Raw genomic sequence first — 18,826 nt, forward strand, 5'->3', positions numbered from 1 at the left:
TGAGATCCTTTACTACCTCAGACTTAGGATCTCAGTTCTAATAGAAATGATTATCCCTCCAGGTTCGAGAAATGGCTGCTACTACCTTAAGTGGTTTGTTACAGTGTAACTTCCTTACCATGGACAGTGCTATGCAGAGTCATTTTGAGCAACTTTGCAAAACTAAACTACCCAAGAAAAGAAAACGAGACCCTGGTTCTGTGGGAGATACCATTCCTTCTGCAGGTAATATTAAAAATCCCCATTCCTTTGAAGAAATAAGCAGTTTGCTTAAGCATTTGAAGTGTTTGTTTGTGCTCAGGTCTTCACTAGATGCAGAGAATAATTGTTCCTATTTGTTAGGAGTTGGCTTGAAGAAGATAGGCCCTGAAATTAAAGGCTAAAATTGTACTGACAAAGAAACCTATCTACTACTGCAACAATAACTTTTTAATAAGGCATTTCTTTAACCCTTCCCCCAAATAAATATAAATGTGTAAAAGCAGATCCAAAATTTGATCAAAGTATCTGTAATAGGATTAAACTATTTTGAGAATTTACAATTTGTGCATTAACACACGAAAATGGGGGGGGGGGGGGAATGCAACCAGTAATTTGGCCCATTGGGTAAAGGCACCTGCTGTCGCACCTAGGACTTGGGTTCAATTTCTGGGTCTGTGATAAAAGGCAAGACCTACCCTACAAGTTTCCTCTGACCTCCAATTGCATGCCACAGACTTGTGTGCGTACAAGTGCAGATAGCCCATTTACTAAAGTGCTTGTTGCCCTACAAACCTTAGGCCATGAATTTGACTCCCAGCACCTATATGAAAAGCCAAGTGTGACGCCCATAATTGCTGCACTGGGGCAGTGGCGACAGACAGATCCCTAGATCCTAGTGAAAAACCTTGACTCAAAAAACCGAGCACAGGGCTGTAGAGATGTCTTGGTGGTTAAGCGTACTGTACTATGGTTTCTAACATCCACATCTGGAGCTAGCTCCACAGAATTCAGCACTCCTTTCTGCTTCTCTGGGTACTTGCATGCATGTGAACATACATAACATATACACATGAACATGAAATAGAATAACTTACGAAAGGCTCCTGCAGAACAACAACATCTGAGGTTGACTTCTGCTTCTACGCTCATGTGCACACACATGTATGCAACATAAATATATGCACACACACACACAAAAAAGATGATGTTTTAGGGAACCAGAGTTCCCTTGCTTGTCTAGAAAAGGGAATATTGAATAGTCATGTGTGGCTCTATGAGGGAGATCTCCTCAAAGAAATGTATTACCAAGTTAATTTCTTTTTGTGTGATCCATTGTCCAAAATGTGAACCCAGTGTAGACTGTATTTATTAGTCAGTTAATAAAACGATGAAGAGTCATTGTAGGAGCTTCTAAAGTAATTGAGCATAAGCCAGATGCTGAAAGGTCTGACTACCATGTTTTGTTTAAAGAGAAATTTAAGTGGGACAACAGATAAACATCTGATCTAACCCCAGAGAAATAAAAAATTAGTATGAAATTTAATTTGTACAGAGTACCTAGAATATGAAGTTATTATACTTTAGAGCCACAGTTGTATCATAATTACTTAATAGCAAGTAGTATTTATATATTAAATATTAGTACCAATTAGTTTTAAGTCTTTTTTTATACCAAATGGCATTATTTGTAATTTTTTGTGCTCCAAAATCTCATTTTATTACCTTCTCCTTCTGTTCATGGACACACCTAAAATATATTTACAAAAGAGTGTACATCATGCTTTGTTAAGAAACTCTGAGAGGAGCTAGGACTGTGGCTCAGCGTAGTAAGGTTTTGGCTCATATGCATCACATCCTGAGCTCAACCCCAGTCACCGCCAAAAAGGAGATGGAGACTGAGGCCTGCATGGAGCAGATAGAGCTTGATTAATCCCAGCACCACTGCAAGGGATAAGGGGCCGAGCAAAAAAGGAAACAAGAATGTGGGCATTTGACAACACTTGAACTTATTCTACTGGAAGGAAGGAACAGACCCTGTAAGGTAGACGTGTGTTGCAGTTCATATCATGCATGGTGGGGTGTCATGCATTTTGTATGGGGACAGTCCAATAGAGAAGATATTACCTAACCTCTTAAATTGTTTCAGGATCAGGACTTAGTATGAATGAACTGATCAAAAAAATTGTATTTATGTTGGTTTTAACAATGACTTGTTCCTGGCTAGAAACAATTATACAGTCACCAAAAGACAGCTATAGAATATCTTCAGAATTTGCAGTTTCTAGTTCAGCCCTAGAAATCATGCTTTTATGTATACACTTGTAAATTTATATTAAATGGGAAATATGCACACTGAAAGTACATCTAGCATAAATGAAAATTTATTACCGTAAATGACATATTGTTATTTTTGTTGCAGAGTTGGTCAAACGTCATGCTGGTGTGCTTGGACTTGGTGCATGTGTTCTTTCTAGCCCTTATGATGTTCCTACCTGGATGCCCCAGCTCCTTATGAATCTCAGTGCACATTTGAATGATCCTCAGCCTATTGAAGTATGTTCTATATGGTCCCAAGAATGATCTATAATAGTCATATCTTCAGTTTGGTATGAGTGAATTTAAGTACACAACAAGCCAAAGGATAAATAGCAAGTAATAAGCACATATCAGATAGACAGGCAACAAAATACCATCAAATTGGAGGCTCAGCACATCTAGCAGAAATCCACTGGTAAAGCTCCTTTAGCGCGGAGCACCCCATAAGAATGAATCTCTGGTAGAGTAGAGTATGCCCTTTCAAGTAAAAGAACAAGTAGCAGATCGAGATAATATCGTCAAGTCAAGTGCTTATAGCAGCATAATGTTACTGGGCAAGTAGCTAGAGTTCACAGTCAAGGCGAACTCCCCATGGCTCCTCCTCAGTTTTCCCATTGCAGGTGCTTTTACACTGTTGGACAAACAGAGCAGCCTCTGCTGGAAATAATTTGCCTTCCGGGTGTCCTCAAACATGGTTTTACTCTTGAGCTGATTTGCCATCCTCTCCTTCCTGCCATAGAGTTAAAGAGGCTAAACCATTCCCAGACTAGGGACCTTAGAGAGACACAGCATCCACATCCTTATAGACAATTCCACTTCCAACTTCTTAATGAAATCAAACAGCACATGACAATCTACCAAAATAATGTACACTCCAGAGCATATAATTCTCTGACAGTTTACTTGTATCACTTGAGATAAATACTTTCCTGTATACATTTAATTCCAGCACGCAGGAGGCAGAGGAAGATGGATCTCTTCAGTTCGAAGACAGCTAGGGCAATACAGAAAAACCTAAATTTAAAAAAAATAAATATATTATTTTTTTAAAAAGCTACCACTGATCTGGTCAAGTTTACTCTGTAATTATTAAAGCTAGAGACATTTCTCCTGGGTACAACAAAATAAAATTCTGTAGCTACTATTCTTCCAAACCCAGCATGAAGAATCCTGACAGCATTAACTAGGAAGTTAGGTTTCGTGCTACTACTATTCTTGCATTTTGTACCTGGAAAGTCTCCCATCTTACTGAAAGCTAATATTAAAGTAGAAATAGTGGTTGTTTTATCTAGTAGTAAGCATCCATGCTCCAAAGCTAAACAGGTCACCTTTGTAGATGTATGGGAATACGTATTGAATTGGTCTAGCAATGCGACAATGTTTGTCCTGAAGTGAAGCTAATAATTTTAATAGAATGTTAGTGGTTTGGTGACAGAAAATTGACTTGGTTTTCTAACATCGTAAGAGCTGAGGTCTAGGTGGATATAGTATAACTGAAGATAACCCACATGTGACTCTGGTTGTTAGAGGTTAAAATGTATGTGGGTTGATTACAGATGACTGTCAAGAAGACCTTATCCAATTTCCGAAGGACACATCATGACAACTGGCAAGAACACAAGCAGCAGTTCACTGATGACCAGCTGCTTGTCCTCACTGACCTCCTTGTGTCACCATGCTATTATGCATAGAGGGGTGAGTTATGTGTGACATTCCCAGCATAGCCAAGGAAAGAATATCTATAAGGTTTTAAGGTTTGCTGACATTTTAGATGTAACTGCTTAGATAAAGTGAAGAGTGTTCTTTGTTTTGACTTCTGAAGGTAGGGCTAGCTATGTAGACCAGGCTAGCCTTGAATTTGGGATGATTCTCCTGCCTTAGCCTCATGAATACTAGGATTGCAGCTATGTGTCACTACACTTAAATGCTTTTAAACATGACTTTTGAGGTTGGGGAATATATAGTTTACAGGAAGAGGCCAAATTTAGCAAAGATGAGACCCTAATTTAATTTCCAGTGCTGAGGTAAACAAACATGGTAGCCTGTGACTGTACCTTCAGAGGATTTTGTTGGGTTGGTTGTAAATATGGCTTTTTCTGTGGTCAATGGAAACAACTCCTATAGGATTTCTCATGATTTTTGTTTCCACTATTAGACAGGCAGTTTATGTGACTGCATTGAGACAGTTGGAAAATAAATAACTTGCATTAGTAACCTGAGATAGTCAAGTGAAAGAAGAGAAATCACAGGCCAATTTGCCTCCTGAGTGGGACTTTGGGATTATACTAGCAACTCGTGGTTCTACAATCATGAGAACACATCATCTGGATTTTTTAATTTGACTTGTACGCATGTGTTGTACACATGAGCATGCCATGCCTCTGGAGGCCAAAAGAGGGAGCTGAGTGACGGATAGTTGTAAGCCTCCATGTGAGTGCTGGGGACAGATGCATGTGCTCTTAACTGCTGAGCCATCTCTCTACCTCACCATCTGGATTCTTCTGTTCATTTGTTTTGTTTTGTTTTGTTTTTTATTAATTTTCAGATAGAGTTTTTGTCTCTTTGTAGCCCTGGGTATCCTAGAAGTCACCATGTTGAACAGGTGGCCTCAAACAGAGTTCTTCCTGCCTCCACCTCTCCCCTTTCTCAAGTATGAAAGACATTCCCTATCATGCACAACTCATCTAAATCCCCAAGTGCTTATTACCTTTCTATAAAAAGAGAGGGCCAGGGGGTTGGGGATTTAGCTCAGTGGTAGAGCGCTTGCCTAGGAAGCGCAAGGCCCTGGGTTCGGTCCCCAGCTCCGAAAAAAAGAACCAAAAAAAAAAAAAAAAAAAAAAAAAAAAGAGAGGGCCAGGAAGTCTTTGTATAGACAAGGGTAAGGAGAATAAACAAAATCTATATGGTAGAATTCTAAAACTGAGTGTCTCGTTAACCTAACATAATTTTTTATTTTATTTTTCTTACTGCAGATGACTATTCCTCATTCTGGGCTCATTTCATCAAAAATTCCGATCCTCAGGTATCATCCGTGGTGACTCTGCAAGTTTCAGAACACAGCTTCTGTTGAGCTTTCATCATTTTGGTGGCTTCTGTGTTTGGCCTCATTAGTCTGTGTTCACAGGTTCTCAGCTGCCGCTTGATTCCCTAACTTGTCCTGAAGTGTTCCCACAATACTGATCACTTTTTTCTTTGAGATGTATGACAAAGTCACAGAGTCTCAGGCTAGAAATAACCTAGTGCGATCATGGCATTATGACCAAACAGTCTAGAAACTTATTAAAAATAACAATGTCCTCGGAATGGAGAGTGCTCACCAGTCATGTAGCGTCTCTCATTTCAGTCATCTCATTATTTTGAGTTCTTCTCCAAAGGCTGTTGAGTTTCGTGGTAGTCATGGCTCATGAATCTGAAGTCTTGACAGCCTGTGTCTAGAGAGCCATGAAGAGAAAAGGATCAAAGGGGGCAAGTCTCGGAATTAACCTAGGACCTGACAATGCTCAACCACACTGCAGAAGTCTGTCTGTCTCCACAGACTGGAGTTTTTGGTGCTGAGTAAGAACTAATTGCTGAAAAACTGGGGGTTTGGTGAATAAATTTTAGACGGATTTGTATGTGTATACAGTGTGTGATTTTAAAAATAAAAAAGAACATCAATAAACACCCTGGTTGATTGTTTTTTACCCTATAGTCCTCACAAATATTGTTTTATACCCCACCTTGAAATACATTACACTTCATATGAATGGAAGATTGTAATTTTTTATCTCTCTCTCTCTGTCCCTACCCTTCCCATCTTCTCATTCTCTTCCCCCCTCTCCCTCTCTCCCTTCTACCTGTATGCCCGCCTACAGAATCATTAAGATTAATAAGACTTGATATTTGACTTGTTTGGTATGTTATGTAGATGTAAAAGATTGTATAAACTGTAGAGATGACAATGACAAGACTTGTACAGATGCAGCCCTTAACACAGACCATTGTCTGGAACTGGTTATAAAGATTCACACACAGCTCTTTGCTTTTGTACCTACAGAATGCCTTTTTTTTTCTTTTTTCTTTTTTCTGATGTGTGTTTTTAAATTATATTCTTTATCTTCTCATGTTACAAAAGCTGAAACATAGGTGGTTTTTTAAGTTCATTTATCATTAGAATATCTGGATTTTTATGTACCTTTTTGTGTGCATTTTTAAGTAACATGTTTGCCTGTCACAACTTTAGAGTGTAAAATATCTTCTAGTTGGAATAATTCAAAGTTGATGAATGTCATCTTGTGACACACCCTTTACAATCTTCCTTAAAGGAATACTACAGTTTATTTTTTAGTATCTACATGCTGAATGTCTCAATCTACACAGTGGGCTTAGTACAGTATTGAAGTGTGAGCATACCCAGGCACAGTCCCTGTACAGAGTAGTACCTAATTGACTTTCAATTGTGTAACTAGTTTTAAAACCTAATAAAATGGATTGTTTTTAATACCTGACTTTTATCCTCATTAAGAGAAGACAGATGGGATAGCAGCAACTTTGTGGGTTCTTTTTGCCTTGTTAGGTTTAGATCTGTGATTGTCTTCCCAGTTGGCCAGAATGAATGAATGAATGAACTCTGCTCTGTTGAGCGTAGTAGCCATGCTCACTAGGCATGCTTCAAGTGGTTATCAGCCATGTGGGACTAGCGGTTATTACATTTGATAGTACAGAGGAACTTCTCTGTCATCACACAACATTCTGTTAAAACAAGCAGGAGGCAAATGGTGCACACACCTATAGTCCCAGCACTTGGGAGGCAGAGGCAGATGGATCTCTGAGTTCAGGGCCAGCCTGGTCTACAGAGTGAGTTCCAAGATAGCCAGGACTACAAAGAGAAGCCCTTGTTTCAGGAGGGGAAAAAAGTTTTGTTAACACAAACCCAAATACCTGACTTCTGAAGACCACTGCTTGAAATTATACAAGCAATATTTAGTTTATTTGGAGAGACATATAATTTGGGTCAGAATTTCCACGCTTAACTTAGTCCTTTTTTTTCTTCAAATGTTTATAGGGCCCAGCCCTAGATATGTTACCCAACAACATATCTTAGAACTGATATATTGACAAGTATCTGGGGAGTAGAACATGATTTACGTGTAAATTAGTTGGGGTTTTTCTTGAATTTTTTTTTCTAAGCAGTTCTGATTTCACAAAGCCCTCCAGCATGTTTCTTAGCAAAAAGTATGGGAAAATTAAATTACTTTGAAACTCATTACTAGTTTGTATTTATAAAGGAAAACTCAACAAAATAGAGTGAGGTTGTAGTAGTAATGGTGCCACGAAGTATTTCACCTGGATGGAATCAAAGTCTTGGATTTCTAGTACCAGCCAAAAGGGACATTTGAATACCATTCTCTTAAGTATTAGATAAGATTAGAAAAGTCTATCAGATACCAGATTAAAATCCTGAAGGAGTTAACTGGGTATGTTTGAGCATAACATACTTAAAAATGTTTGTTATGTAACGACTTCGACTAAAGTTAAAGAGTTTGTTATTTTAGACAAGTCGACTTTAAGAGAAGCTACTGATCTAATGTTTTATGTTGGTGTTTACTAAAATAGGCCTAGCTGAATTACACTATCACTTCCCAAGATTTTTACACTCAACATGTTATTTAATAGTACCTTTTTTTTAACTTTGCACCAACCTCGTACTATTATCTAATACACCTAAGTGTGTTGAAGTTGATTTGATTCAATTTGTTATAATTACTAAACTCGAAGTGACAGCCTAGTGAGAAAGCCAAGGAGGCCGGGCAGTTTGAAGGCTCTCCGCAGCGCACACTCAGCTGTCTCTAGAGGCCTGCAGAGAGACCTACTCAAACTGCCTGGCGGCTTTCATGTTTTCCTAGCTGTGTATCAGCGGCCAGTTCTCCGGCAGCCCTGGCAGGTCTGAGTGCACACCCACCAGGCTGAGGCCCGCAGGCAGGGAGGGTGACGACAGGCGGGGCGGCCACGGTCAGAGGGAGGGGCTGCGCCCCGGGTTCTGTGACTGCGCCGCCGGCCCGGCTCGCCTAGGCTCCCGGGATGCGTGGAGGCGGCGGCGATGACGGTGATGACTCTAGCCCGGCAGCATCCAGGCCACCGGGCGCAGATAGGGTCGAGCATCCAGGCCACCGGGCGCAGATAGGGTCGCTGCTGCGACATGGAGGAGGAAGGGCGGCGCTGCGGCCAGCTGGCAGGTGAGAGGCCGCAAGCCCAGACCGGGAGGATCCCACCAGGGCTGTGAGGCTAGCGGGAACTGGGAGAAGGCTGAGCTTGGCCTGGCCTGGTGGGATGCGCACCTGTGTTCCTGGGCAGCCCGTTGTATGCTCCTAGGCTCTATATGGACCACAACCCACTACCCACATCCAGGCATCCCTAGACTAGCCTATAGGCCTGTGTTTCCTCCAATTCTAGGAAGCACCGTACCCATTACCAATCAGGGATAAACCTGCAGTTTCCCACTCCTTTAGTTTTTAGGACACTGTGCTTCACAATCTCCTCATCCTTCCACCAGAGACCCAGATCTTCCCCACCCCATCAGCTACTACTAGCCTCAGTGGCTAGTTCAGGTGGTTAGGAAGAAATGGGAGGTTTGAAATACCTCACTGACCTTGGGCAAGTTATTTAACCTCCCTGAGGTTTTCTAGATCCATTCGAATCAGGGGGAATGGGACAGAACTTAGTCCTGTGTGAGGGCTGCGCTCAAAAAATGCCTTCCATGAAGAAACTTTGCGTTTATTTCATATAATGAAATAATCCAGGTCATGAGTTAACTTGTAAATGTCCTAATGTTTGCTTCAAAAATTAAGACAGTTTAGTTTCTAGGAGCTCCCAGGGATCTGGGTTAGTTGATTCTGTTGGTTTTCCCCTTCAGCTCCTTCAATCCTTCAACATTTGGAATGGAAATAAACAAAACAATTAAAAAGACGGCACAGTATTGGGGACCTAACACTCCTGTCCTTCCTCTCTCTCTCTCTCTCTCTCTCTCTCTCTCTCTCTCTCTCTCTCTCTCTCTCTCTCTCTCTCTGCCTCCCTCCCTCCCCCTTTTCCCCTTACACTTAATCCTGATCCCCCTCCCTCCTTCCCTCAGGCTGGCTTTCAAGTAGGTGATATTGCTTCATGATCATAAGAGGCTGGGATTACAGGCTTGTGCCACCACATTCAGCTTTTCACACATTTTTTCGTTTGTTTATTTGTTTTGCAATAGAGTGTCACTATGTAGCCTTGGCTGGCCTGGAGCTTGCTATGTTGATCAGGCTGGCCTCCAACTCAGAAATCTGTCTCCTGTCTCCTGAGCACTGAGATTAAAGGCCTGTTCCTGGTTCTTGCTTCCAGTTACCTCAACATTCTTCCTTAACTGTAATCAGATGTATATTAATTCATTTTAAGGAAAAGTGTCACTATATGTATGTAGTCCAGACTAGTCCTGCCTGGTTTTGAAATCATGATCCTAATGACTGAGCTTCCCCAGTTACGTGTCATTATACTCTGCTCATTCTATCTTGCTATGATTAATAAATATACTTAAACCTGGCATTCTGAGCTAGTGAGATGGCTCCACAGAAAAGGCCTTTGCCACCAATCCTACATAATGGAAACAGAAAGCCAACTTCCACAAATTATCCTCACAACTCCACATGTCTGCCTGTCTTGGGTTTCTATTGCTATAATAAAATACTGTGAGCAAAGCCATTTGGAGAGAGAGGTATATTTTATCTTACAACACATCACACAAGAAAGTCATGGCAGGAATTCAATGCAGGAACTGATGCAGATGCCATGGAGAACTGCTTCTAACAGGCTTGCTTTCTATGGTTTGTTCTTCCTATTGTTGTCTTATAGTACTCAGAACCTCTGACCCAGGAGTAGAACCATGCATAGTGAGCTGGGCCATCTCATATCAGTCATCGATCAAGAAAATGTGCTGTAAGCTTGTCCACAAGCCAGTCTGGTGGGGGCGTTATCTCAGTTGAGGTTCCTTCCTCTAAAATGACCCTAACCTGTATCAACTTCACATAGAACTAGAAAGCATAGTATAACAGTAGAGTATACACACACCAAATGAATACAATATGACATGAATATGTATAAGGCTGGTAATGTAATTCTGATATGACTTTTTACATCTTCCAGGACCTGACTATAACCCCAGAAATAAAAAGTAACATATGTATGCATTGGAAATAACATTTAATGTTTAGGAATATTTAACCTCTACTGACTTTGCTCTAAAGGACTGAATGCACGCACACACACACACACACACACACACACACACACACACACACACACAATTTCTTTTTTTGTGGTTGTGTTCTTTTGTTTTCTGAGACAGGGTTTCTCTGTGTCACAGCCCTGTCTGTCCTAGAACTCGATTTGTAAACCAGGCTGGCCTTTAATTTATGGAGATCTTCCTGCCTATACTTCCCAAGTGTTGAAATTAAAGGTGTGTGCCACCATGCCTGGCTTACATTTTTGTTTTTAACTTTCTTTTAAAATCCCAAGAATTAGTATTGAACTCTGGGTTGAGTTTTTTCCAGTTCCTTTATTGGTTTTGAAGTTCTGTGTTCCAGGAACTTTTACTGGGGAACAGCAGTTTCATAGGTCGGAGGTTTTTTCGATGGTGAAGTAAAGTTTGATAGCTTATATAAAGTTTGAGTATGAGACATAGAATGTAATAGCCATGCAATGAATGAGAGCTGTTGTAATTTAATTTTGACCTAAGGATTCCTCTCTTGAGTGTGGCCATGTAAGTGTGTGTGCATGTGTGTGGGGAATGGAGTTAAAGAATGTGGGTGTTGGGGAACAACTGCTTAGTTCCTATGGAAACATTTAGGGAGATAGATGCTCTCTGTTGTATTGCTCTTATTTCCTACCGTGCATTTCTATACTTTTAAATTATGCAACTTTGCCCCCACAGTAATTCCAAATCATCTTTCCAACCCCAGGATTGAACCTAAAGACCTCGTGTATGTCAGAAAAGTACATCACCACTAGCTGTAACACCTGGCCTTTCTTTCACTTTTTCTTTTGCTACAGGTTCACACAAAGTTGCCCAGGCTGGCTTTGAACTTATAGTCCTTCTGCCTCAGTGTCCTGAGTAGCCTATGCCACCACTCAATCACCCCCACAGCCCCCCACACACACTTCCCTACTTCCCTCCTCTCTTTTCCTTTATTACTGTTGGTGTCTCATCATCTCATCTCCTACATCTGTAGCTTGGGTCCTGTAACTGCCACAGTTTCGTTTCATTATCTCCTGCTTTGTTTTTCTAAGCTCTTGTCATTTCCCTGGACCAAATCCCTGCTACTCTCCTTTGTCTTCTCCCTTTTCATAAATTAACTCCAAGAAACATTTTTTTAACCTAGTGTCTTCTTGCACTGTAACAATACCAAAAGGGTTCACAAACAGGTTTGCAGTCTTAAACTAGAAATAGTAAGAGCTCTCCATTATTACTTACCTCTAATCATTGATAAGCAAATGTTCTGAATTTATACTTTTATCTCCCATATAACTTAGTTTTAAAAGTGTATTTTACAGGGGTTGGGGATTTAGCTCAGTGGTAGAGTGCTTGGCCCTGGGTTCGGTCCCCAGTTCCGAAAAAAAGAAAAAAGAAAAAAATGTATTTTACAGAAAAGTGAATGTCACGTTGCAGTGGAAAAATTCATCATAGTGTGTGTTCTGCAGTCTGCAGCCAGTGCAACAGCAACCTAGATTGTTTCTGTCTTAATGAGGGACAAGGTGGTCACATGCCTCTCCCAGAACTGATCTGACTGATTCTCACTGCCAAGCCTGTGCTTGTGTTTAAATGCTGAGAGACACCTGTTCTAGATAGTCCTTAGTTGGTGCTTAGAGCTGCAGTAATCACTTATTGACTGGGTCCAATCTGCTACCCCTGAGCTAAAAGGTTGGCACCTGGAGGCCACTGAGATCCAGCTCCAGCTGATAGCACAGGCTCTGGACCTCCTAAGTGCCATTGGTTGTCCCTTCAATATTAGATAAAAGCAAGTGTTTTCCAGTTGTTAAGAGCAGAGCACTAAATGTCATCTATCTTGCTGGATTCTTCTTTGGGAGAGGATAGACAGCAGGCCATACACATCTTTGGCGTTTTGGGAACAGTGAAAATTTGTGTGAGTGTATATTAGATTTCCTTGCATAAGAGAGAAAAATGACTGTAGATAGAAAGAAGCAGGAAGGTTAGTCTTTTAAGGTACCAGGTGTTTCTTATGTACATTCAGCAGCTAGAGCAAGACACACATGTAGTTAAGTGTAAGTTTAGTGAATAAATGCAGAATCTATACCTCCAATTTGATGGTGAGGAAGAGCAGTACATAGATTTAATCACTAAACCATGTCTCTAACTCCCATAGTGGGGCGTGTGTGTGTGTGTGTGTGTGTGTGTGTGTGTGAGAGAGAGAGAGAGAGAGAGAGAGAGAGAGAGAGAGAGAGAGAGAGAGAGAGAGAGAGAGATCAAACACAAAAACATTCTGTAAGCCAGACAGGTGCAGCACCATTGCATTATCGCTCCAAAACACCAAAGTGTTGCTTTGCACCTCAGAAATTACAAATATAATCTCAGACACGTTTTATTACTTGATTTCTTCTTCTTTCAAATGTAGTCCTACATTAAATTTTCTTTTCCAAAGGAGGGTTTTCAATTGGCCAAAAACTTAACTTTCAAACTAGTAAAGGAAATAAGTGCTGGGAAATAAAGATTTCTCCCTAGAGAAAAATGAGATTTGTCGGTGATTTCTGAGCAGTTACTGAAGGGACACATTATGTATCAACACTCCCCTGTTTAAATTTCAAGCACATTGTCTTGCTTGCCCGCCTTCTGTTGCAGAGACCTACGCTCCATTTCCATGCTCACTCTTCTCCATGCCCCTCGTCTTTCACCCGGCTAGCTTCTCCACACCAAAGCTCCCTTCACCATTGCTCAGCTTCTGCCTCAGATGGATTGAGTTCCCCCTGTTCCTGGCTGTAGTCTCTGGAGCCACACAGATGGAGCTCCTTCCGGGAAGAGACTTTTGACTTCCAATGGAGAGGTTATGTTCCTGTGTGTCTCCAGTGCATGGTTTCAATGCCTTTTCTGTATTAGACCTTTAACCATGGTTTTCACAGCAATTGAGATGAAAAATTTCAATTTTGTAAAACAGAATTCAATTGTTAGCTCATTAATCAGTTTCTGCCTCTGGGTGTGTGTTTGTGTGTGTGCAGGCTTATCTTCCTCCGCCATACATGCCCATCGTCTGTGAGCTGAGATCCTGACTCTCTTCCTGCTGATGTTTTTAAAACACAAGAGACACTTCTCTGAAGATGAATTCAAGTGCCCCGCTTCAGAATGTTCCCAATGCCACCTTGCTATACACACCTCCCCTGCAGGGAGGAAATAACACTTCTCTCCAGGAGGGTCTTCGAGATTTTATCCACACAGCCACCTTGGTGACCTGCACGGTCCTGCTTGCCATCATCTTCTGTCTAGGCTCTTATGGAAATTTTATTGTCTTCTTGTCTTTCTTTGACCCGGCCTTCAGAAAGTTCAGAACTAACTTTGATTTCATGATCTTGAACCTGTCTTTCTGTGATCTGTTCATCTGTGGGGCCACAGCCCCCATGTTCACCTTTGTGCTGTTCTTCAGCTCAGCCAGGAGCATCCCAGACAGTTTCTGCTTCACCTTCCACCTTACCAGCTCAGGTTTCATCATCATGTCCCTCAAGATGGTAGCTGTGATTGCCCTGCACCGGCTCCGGATGGTGATGGGGAAGCAGCCTAATTGCACCGCTTCCTTTTCCTGCATCTTGCTCCTTACCCTTCTTCTCTGGGCCACCAGCTTTACACTTGCCACCTTGGCTACACTGAGAACCAGTAAGTCCCACCTGTGTCTCCCCATGTCCAGTCTTATGGACGGGGAAGGGAAGGCCATTCTGTCTCTGTATGTTGTTGACTTTACCTTCTGTGTGGCCGTGGTGTCTGTCTCTTATATCATGATTGCTCAAACCCTTCGGAAGAATGCCCAAGTAAAAAAGTGCCCCCCTGTGATCACAGTTGATGCTTCCAGACCACAGCCATTCATGGGGGCCTCTGTGAAGGGAAATGGAGATCCCATCCAGTGCACCATGCCAGCTCTGTATAGGAACCAGAATTATAACAAACTGCAGCACAATCAAACTCATGGATACACTAAGAATGCCAACCAGATGCCAATCCCCTCAGCCAGTCGGCTCCAGCTGGTATCAGCGGTCAACCTCTCTACTGCCAAGGATTCCAAAGCTGTGGTCACCTGCATGGTCATCGTGTTGTCGGTTCTAGTGTGCTGTCTTCCTCTGGGGATTTCCCTGCTGCAAGTGGTTCTGTCTGACAGTGGCAGCTTCATCCTTTACCAGTTTGAGTTATTTGGATTTACTCTGATATTTTTCAAGTCAGGATTAAATCCTTTTATATATTCTCGGAACAGTGCTGGGCTGAGAAGGAAAGTGCTCTGGTGCCTGCGATACACTGGCCTGGGCTTCCTCTGCTGCAAACAGAAAACTCGACTTCGGGCCATGGGGAAAGGGAACCTTGAAATCAATAGAAACAAATCCTCCCATCATGAGACAAACTCTGCCTACATGCTGTCTCCAAAACCACAGAAGAAATTTGTAGACCAGGCTTGTGGCCCAAGTCATTCAAAAGAAAGTGTAGCAAGTCCCAAAGTCTCTGCTGGACATCACCCCTGTGGGCAGAGCAGCTCGACACCCATCAACACTCGGATTGAACCTTACTATAGCATCTATAACAGCAGCCCGTCCCAGCAGGAGAGCAGCCCAGCAAACCTGCAGCCAGTGAACTCTTTTGGTTTCGCCAGTTCCTACATCGCCATGCACTATTACACCACCAATGACTTGATGCAGGACTATGACAGCACGTCGGCAAAACAGATCCCTATCCCTTCTGTTTAATACAGCCAGAGAATCTGGAGGGAATGGTTTTCTCTCTGGACTGAACAAACCTTTAAAAGAGCTTGAGTTCCATGGCAAAACAAAACCTGGAATCAACTGAAGACTTGACTTTCTTTCACCTGAAGTATTAGTATCCGGGTTGGCTTCATGGTTTCTTGACATTTTAAGATTTAGTGTAAAAGTTTAGTTCAATTTATACTCTGACCCATGTCCCAATACTTTATACTAAACTGCTAAAAAGATGTCAGGGACTATTCTATTAATGACACCCTTTTAAGTCAGTATTATGGGATTTTAGATATGTATTGACTACATTTTCTTTCTTTCCACTAATTTATTTATTTATTCACTTTACATCCCGATTGAAGCCCCACCTCTCCTCCCAGTACTCCCTCTCATGGTCCCTCTCCCAATTTCTCCTCCCCTTTATTTCTGAGGAGGAGGAGGTCCCTCCTGGGGAAACAACCTTCCTCAAGTCACTGAAGGACTAGGTACATCCTCTGCCACTGAGGCCAGACGTGCTAGCCCAATTAGGAGCAGGATTCACAGACAGGAAACAGTCAGGGACAGTCAGCACTCTACTCATTGGGGGACCCATATAAAGACCAAGCTGCACCTCTGTTACAAATGTGCTGGTGGGCCTAGGACCAGCCTCTTTGGCTAGTGGTTCAGTACCTGGGAGCCTTCAAGGATCCAGGTTAGTTGGTATTCTGAAGGAGTACCTGTTCCCTCCAGGTTCCTCTATCCTTTCTCCAACCCTTCCACAAGACTTCCCAAGCTCCAGTCTAATGTTTGGCTGTGGGACTGCATTTGTTTCTGTCAACTGCTGTAATTTGGCTACATTTTTAAAATGGTGTTTGAAAAAAATTATCTTTCTGAAGTGTTATTTTTATAAAAATATGGAATTAGTGTCTTTGAAGTACTGAAACAGCAAACAGTGTACTTTTTTGGTGGCAAGTGGTTTAAATAAAAAACTTACTGTTAAAACAGAAAATAGCAATGTGTTACCTGTACCTCTGACCTCATTAAAATTCTCACTTCCCTTATGAGACAGTAACCTAACAATACAGAGCTATAATTCTTGTCACTTTTCCTATACAGCATTGTTCTATGTGAGTTGAGTATCTAGCTTTACAAAGTGTTTTTGGTATCACCAGTTAATTGCTGTTTCAGAAGAACCTTGCTTACTCCAGAAGCCTACACTAGTAGAAGATTGTACTACAGTAGGGGGCACCATTCCAAGAGAGCAGACATGGTGTGTCAGCTTCAGCAGTTTGTCTGTGGAAGACAGGGTACATTTTGATCATGCATTCAACACTAGCTTCCTAGAGATGCAATTGAGAGGTTTGGTTTGGGCTTTCCTTGTTTACCTGACAGCATTCACATAGATATTCAGAAATAGCATTTTTTTATTTAAATATTGCTATGGAAAATAATTTCTGAAATATTAATAGATCTATTAATATTTTCAGAGTGACGTTTTTAGGTTTTGGCTTTTTTCCCCATTTTTTAATGGGGCTGGAGCTTGAACCCAGGCTCACGCATGTTAGGCAACCAATTTACTGCTGAGCTGCATCCCGAGCCCCAAAACTAATTGTTTAATACTCTCTCATTAACATTAAGCTGGAAATGAGCAACTATATTATTATTACTCCTAAAACTAATTTTTTTAGGTACTCTGGCTCCCAACGTAAAAACATTTTCCTCATGCAGTTAGGATGTGATCTCACTAGAATTTTGGAATACTATGAGATTCAAAATAGGGTACCTTTACAAACTGTTGTATCCAACTATTATTCTCAAAGCTCAGAAGTTCAAGGAACAGAAGGTGCTCAGCTCAGAGCACCCTCTCCCAGGCTCTGCCAGACTCCAGGATCACAGGAGATGCTGAGAGATGGAGTAGCTCCTTAGCCAGAACTGGCCTAGCCTCCTGTAGCCACAATGCCTTCTGATGCACCCCAGTCAGGTCGGTTTCAGAGATTTAACTGTGAGGACAAGATTTTCAAATTCACTTCTCTCCTTCTCTTCCTCTTTTTCTCTTCCTTTCTTTATTCTTGCTATAAAGTTTGATAGCATATCCATTCTCCTTTGTTTTGGTAGCTGGATACTCTTTTTGGAAATCACTCTTACCTATTTCAACTGTGTTTTTATAGATTCAACACAGCATCATTTTTACCAATACTCCCATAAGAGAGATAAAGTACAGAGCTCTTTCAAAAAAGAATTAAGACATTTAAAATCCTCTCCCCAAATTACTTAAAGAACTTTGGCAAATTACCATTAGAATGTATCTTAATTGCAAACCTAGTATTTAGTCCAGTAAAGCAAATAATTTTGTATTCAACAACAAGGTCATTTACACTTTAAAAGTGTACATCTCTGGGTCTTGGGAGATGGCTAAGAGGTTAAGAGCACTTGTTCTTTTAAAGGACACAGGTTCATTTCCCATGTGACCCACCATAATGCACAGTGATACATAGACATGCATACAGGCAAAACACCTGCATACATAAAATAAAATTAAATCTTTAAAATATTTGAAAATATGCATCATAAAAAGGTATGTATCTCTTTTAAGGGAGAATTACTACCTATAAAATTTTTAATATTAACTTTGTTGTGTGACCTGTTTGACCAGCACGGGGCCCATCTTTGATAAGTAAAAATCATAGCATAAAGAAGACAGAGCATATACATAGAAAGTGTTCAGTTTCTTTGTCTTCATTGAAGAAATTATTGATTTGATTTTCATGAAATACATTGTGGGCTAGATTCTTGACTGCCCTCCCATCTGTATATAAAGATGTAACTTGTTTCTTCATAAGCTATATATGTCTGTCTATAACAGTATACTCACAATATTGATATAGGTAGACATATATAACTTTTATCCTCATAAGGGCTAAAAATTATAACTCAGAGTAATGAGAATTTAATTGAATATGATTAATGTGCAGGAAACATTAATTTTTTCTCTTAATGCTTACTGTATGCAAAGTATGTGTCTCTAAAACATTTAATAAGTGTTCTTATGTTAATCCTTAGGCCAAATTTTTATTTCTGATGTTTTAATGTACTTTAAAAATAAGTTTGGAAAATAAAAATATTGAAAATCCCAACTTTGGGGGTTGTTTTGGGTTTTTTTTTTTTGTTTTTTTTTTTGTTTGTTTGTTTTTGCAGTTGTTTTGCCTTTTTTGTTTTTGAATTTGAAACAAGGTTTTTCTATATAGTATGGGCTAGCTTCAAACTCACTCTGCTGCTGCTTTCTCATCACTAAGATTACAGGGGTATGCTAGCACACTGTGCTGAAAAATCAAGTTTCAACATGGGGTCTTGTCCAGTCTTTCACATAGGCAGGCCTCAAATGTAGAAATCCTGTCTCAACCTGCTAAGGGCTGGGATTGCTGGAATGATGTGGTTTGAATAAAAATGGTCCCCTAGACTCATAAGGAGTGGCACTATTAGGACATGTGGCCTTGTTGGTTTGAGTGTGGCCTTGTTGGAGGAAGTGTGTCTCTAGAGGTGGGCTTTGAGGTTTTAGACGCTCAGTCCAGGTCTAGTGGCACTGTCT

General features: G+C 41.0%; 2 protein-coding genes across 8 annotated transcripts in view; both read left to right on the forward strand.

Moving 5' to 3' along the window:
* Psme4 (proteasome activator subunit 4) overlaps window positions 1-6,778 on the forward strand; it is a 103,688-nt gene extending 96,910 nt beyond the window's left edge. For all 6 annotated transcript variants that reach the window (NM_001025140.2, XM_008770467.4, XM_063273500.1 and 3 more), the window contains 4 exon segments: window positions 63-225; window positions 2,402-2,535; window positions 3,855-3,993; window positions 5,271-6,778. In NM_001025140.2, the coding sequence (NP_001020311.2) occupies window positions 63-225; window positions 2,402-2,535; window positions 3,855-3,989 (432 nt within the window). In that variant the 3' untranslated portion in view covers window positions 3,990-3,993; window positions 5,271-6,778.
* A 131-nt stretch (window positions 6,779-6,909) lies between these two features.
* Window positions 6,910-18,374, forward strand: Gpr75 (G protein-coupled receptor 75). Of its 2 annotated transcripts, XM_006251616.5 has the most exons (2): window positions 6,910-8,513; window positions 13,534-18,374. In XM_006251616.5, the coding sequence occupies exon 2, from the start codon at window positions 13,633-13,635 to the stop codon at window positions 15,253-15,255; it is 1,623 nt and encodes a 540-aa protein (XP_006251678.1). In that variant the 5' UTR covers window positions 6,910-8,513; window positions 13,534-13,632; the 3' UTR covers window positions 15,256-18,374. The 2 variants fall into 2 exon arrangements, with proteins under 2 accessions (XP_006251678.1, NP_001102566.1); NM_001109096.1 differs by lacking the exon at window positions 6,910-8,513 and having other exon boundaries at window positions 13,633-16,242.
* Window positions 18,375-18,826: the final 452 nt, after the last annotated feature.

Source organism: Rattus norvegicus, chromosome 14 (genome assembly GCF_036323735.1).
Source record: "Rattus norvegicus strain BN/NHsdMcwi chromosome 14, GRCr8, whole genome shotgun sequence".
Classification (NCBI taxonomy): domain Eukaryota; kingdom Metazoa; phylum Chordata; class Mammalia; order Rodentia; family Muridae; genus Rattus; species Rattus norvegicus.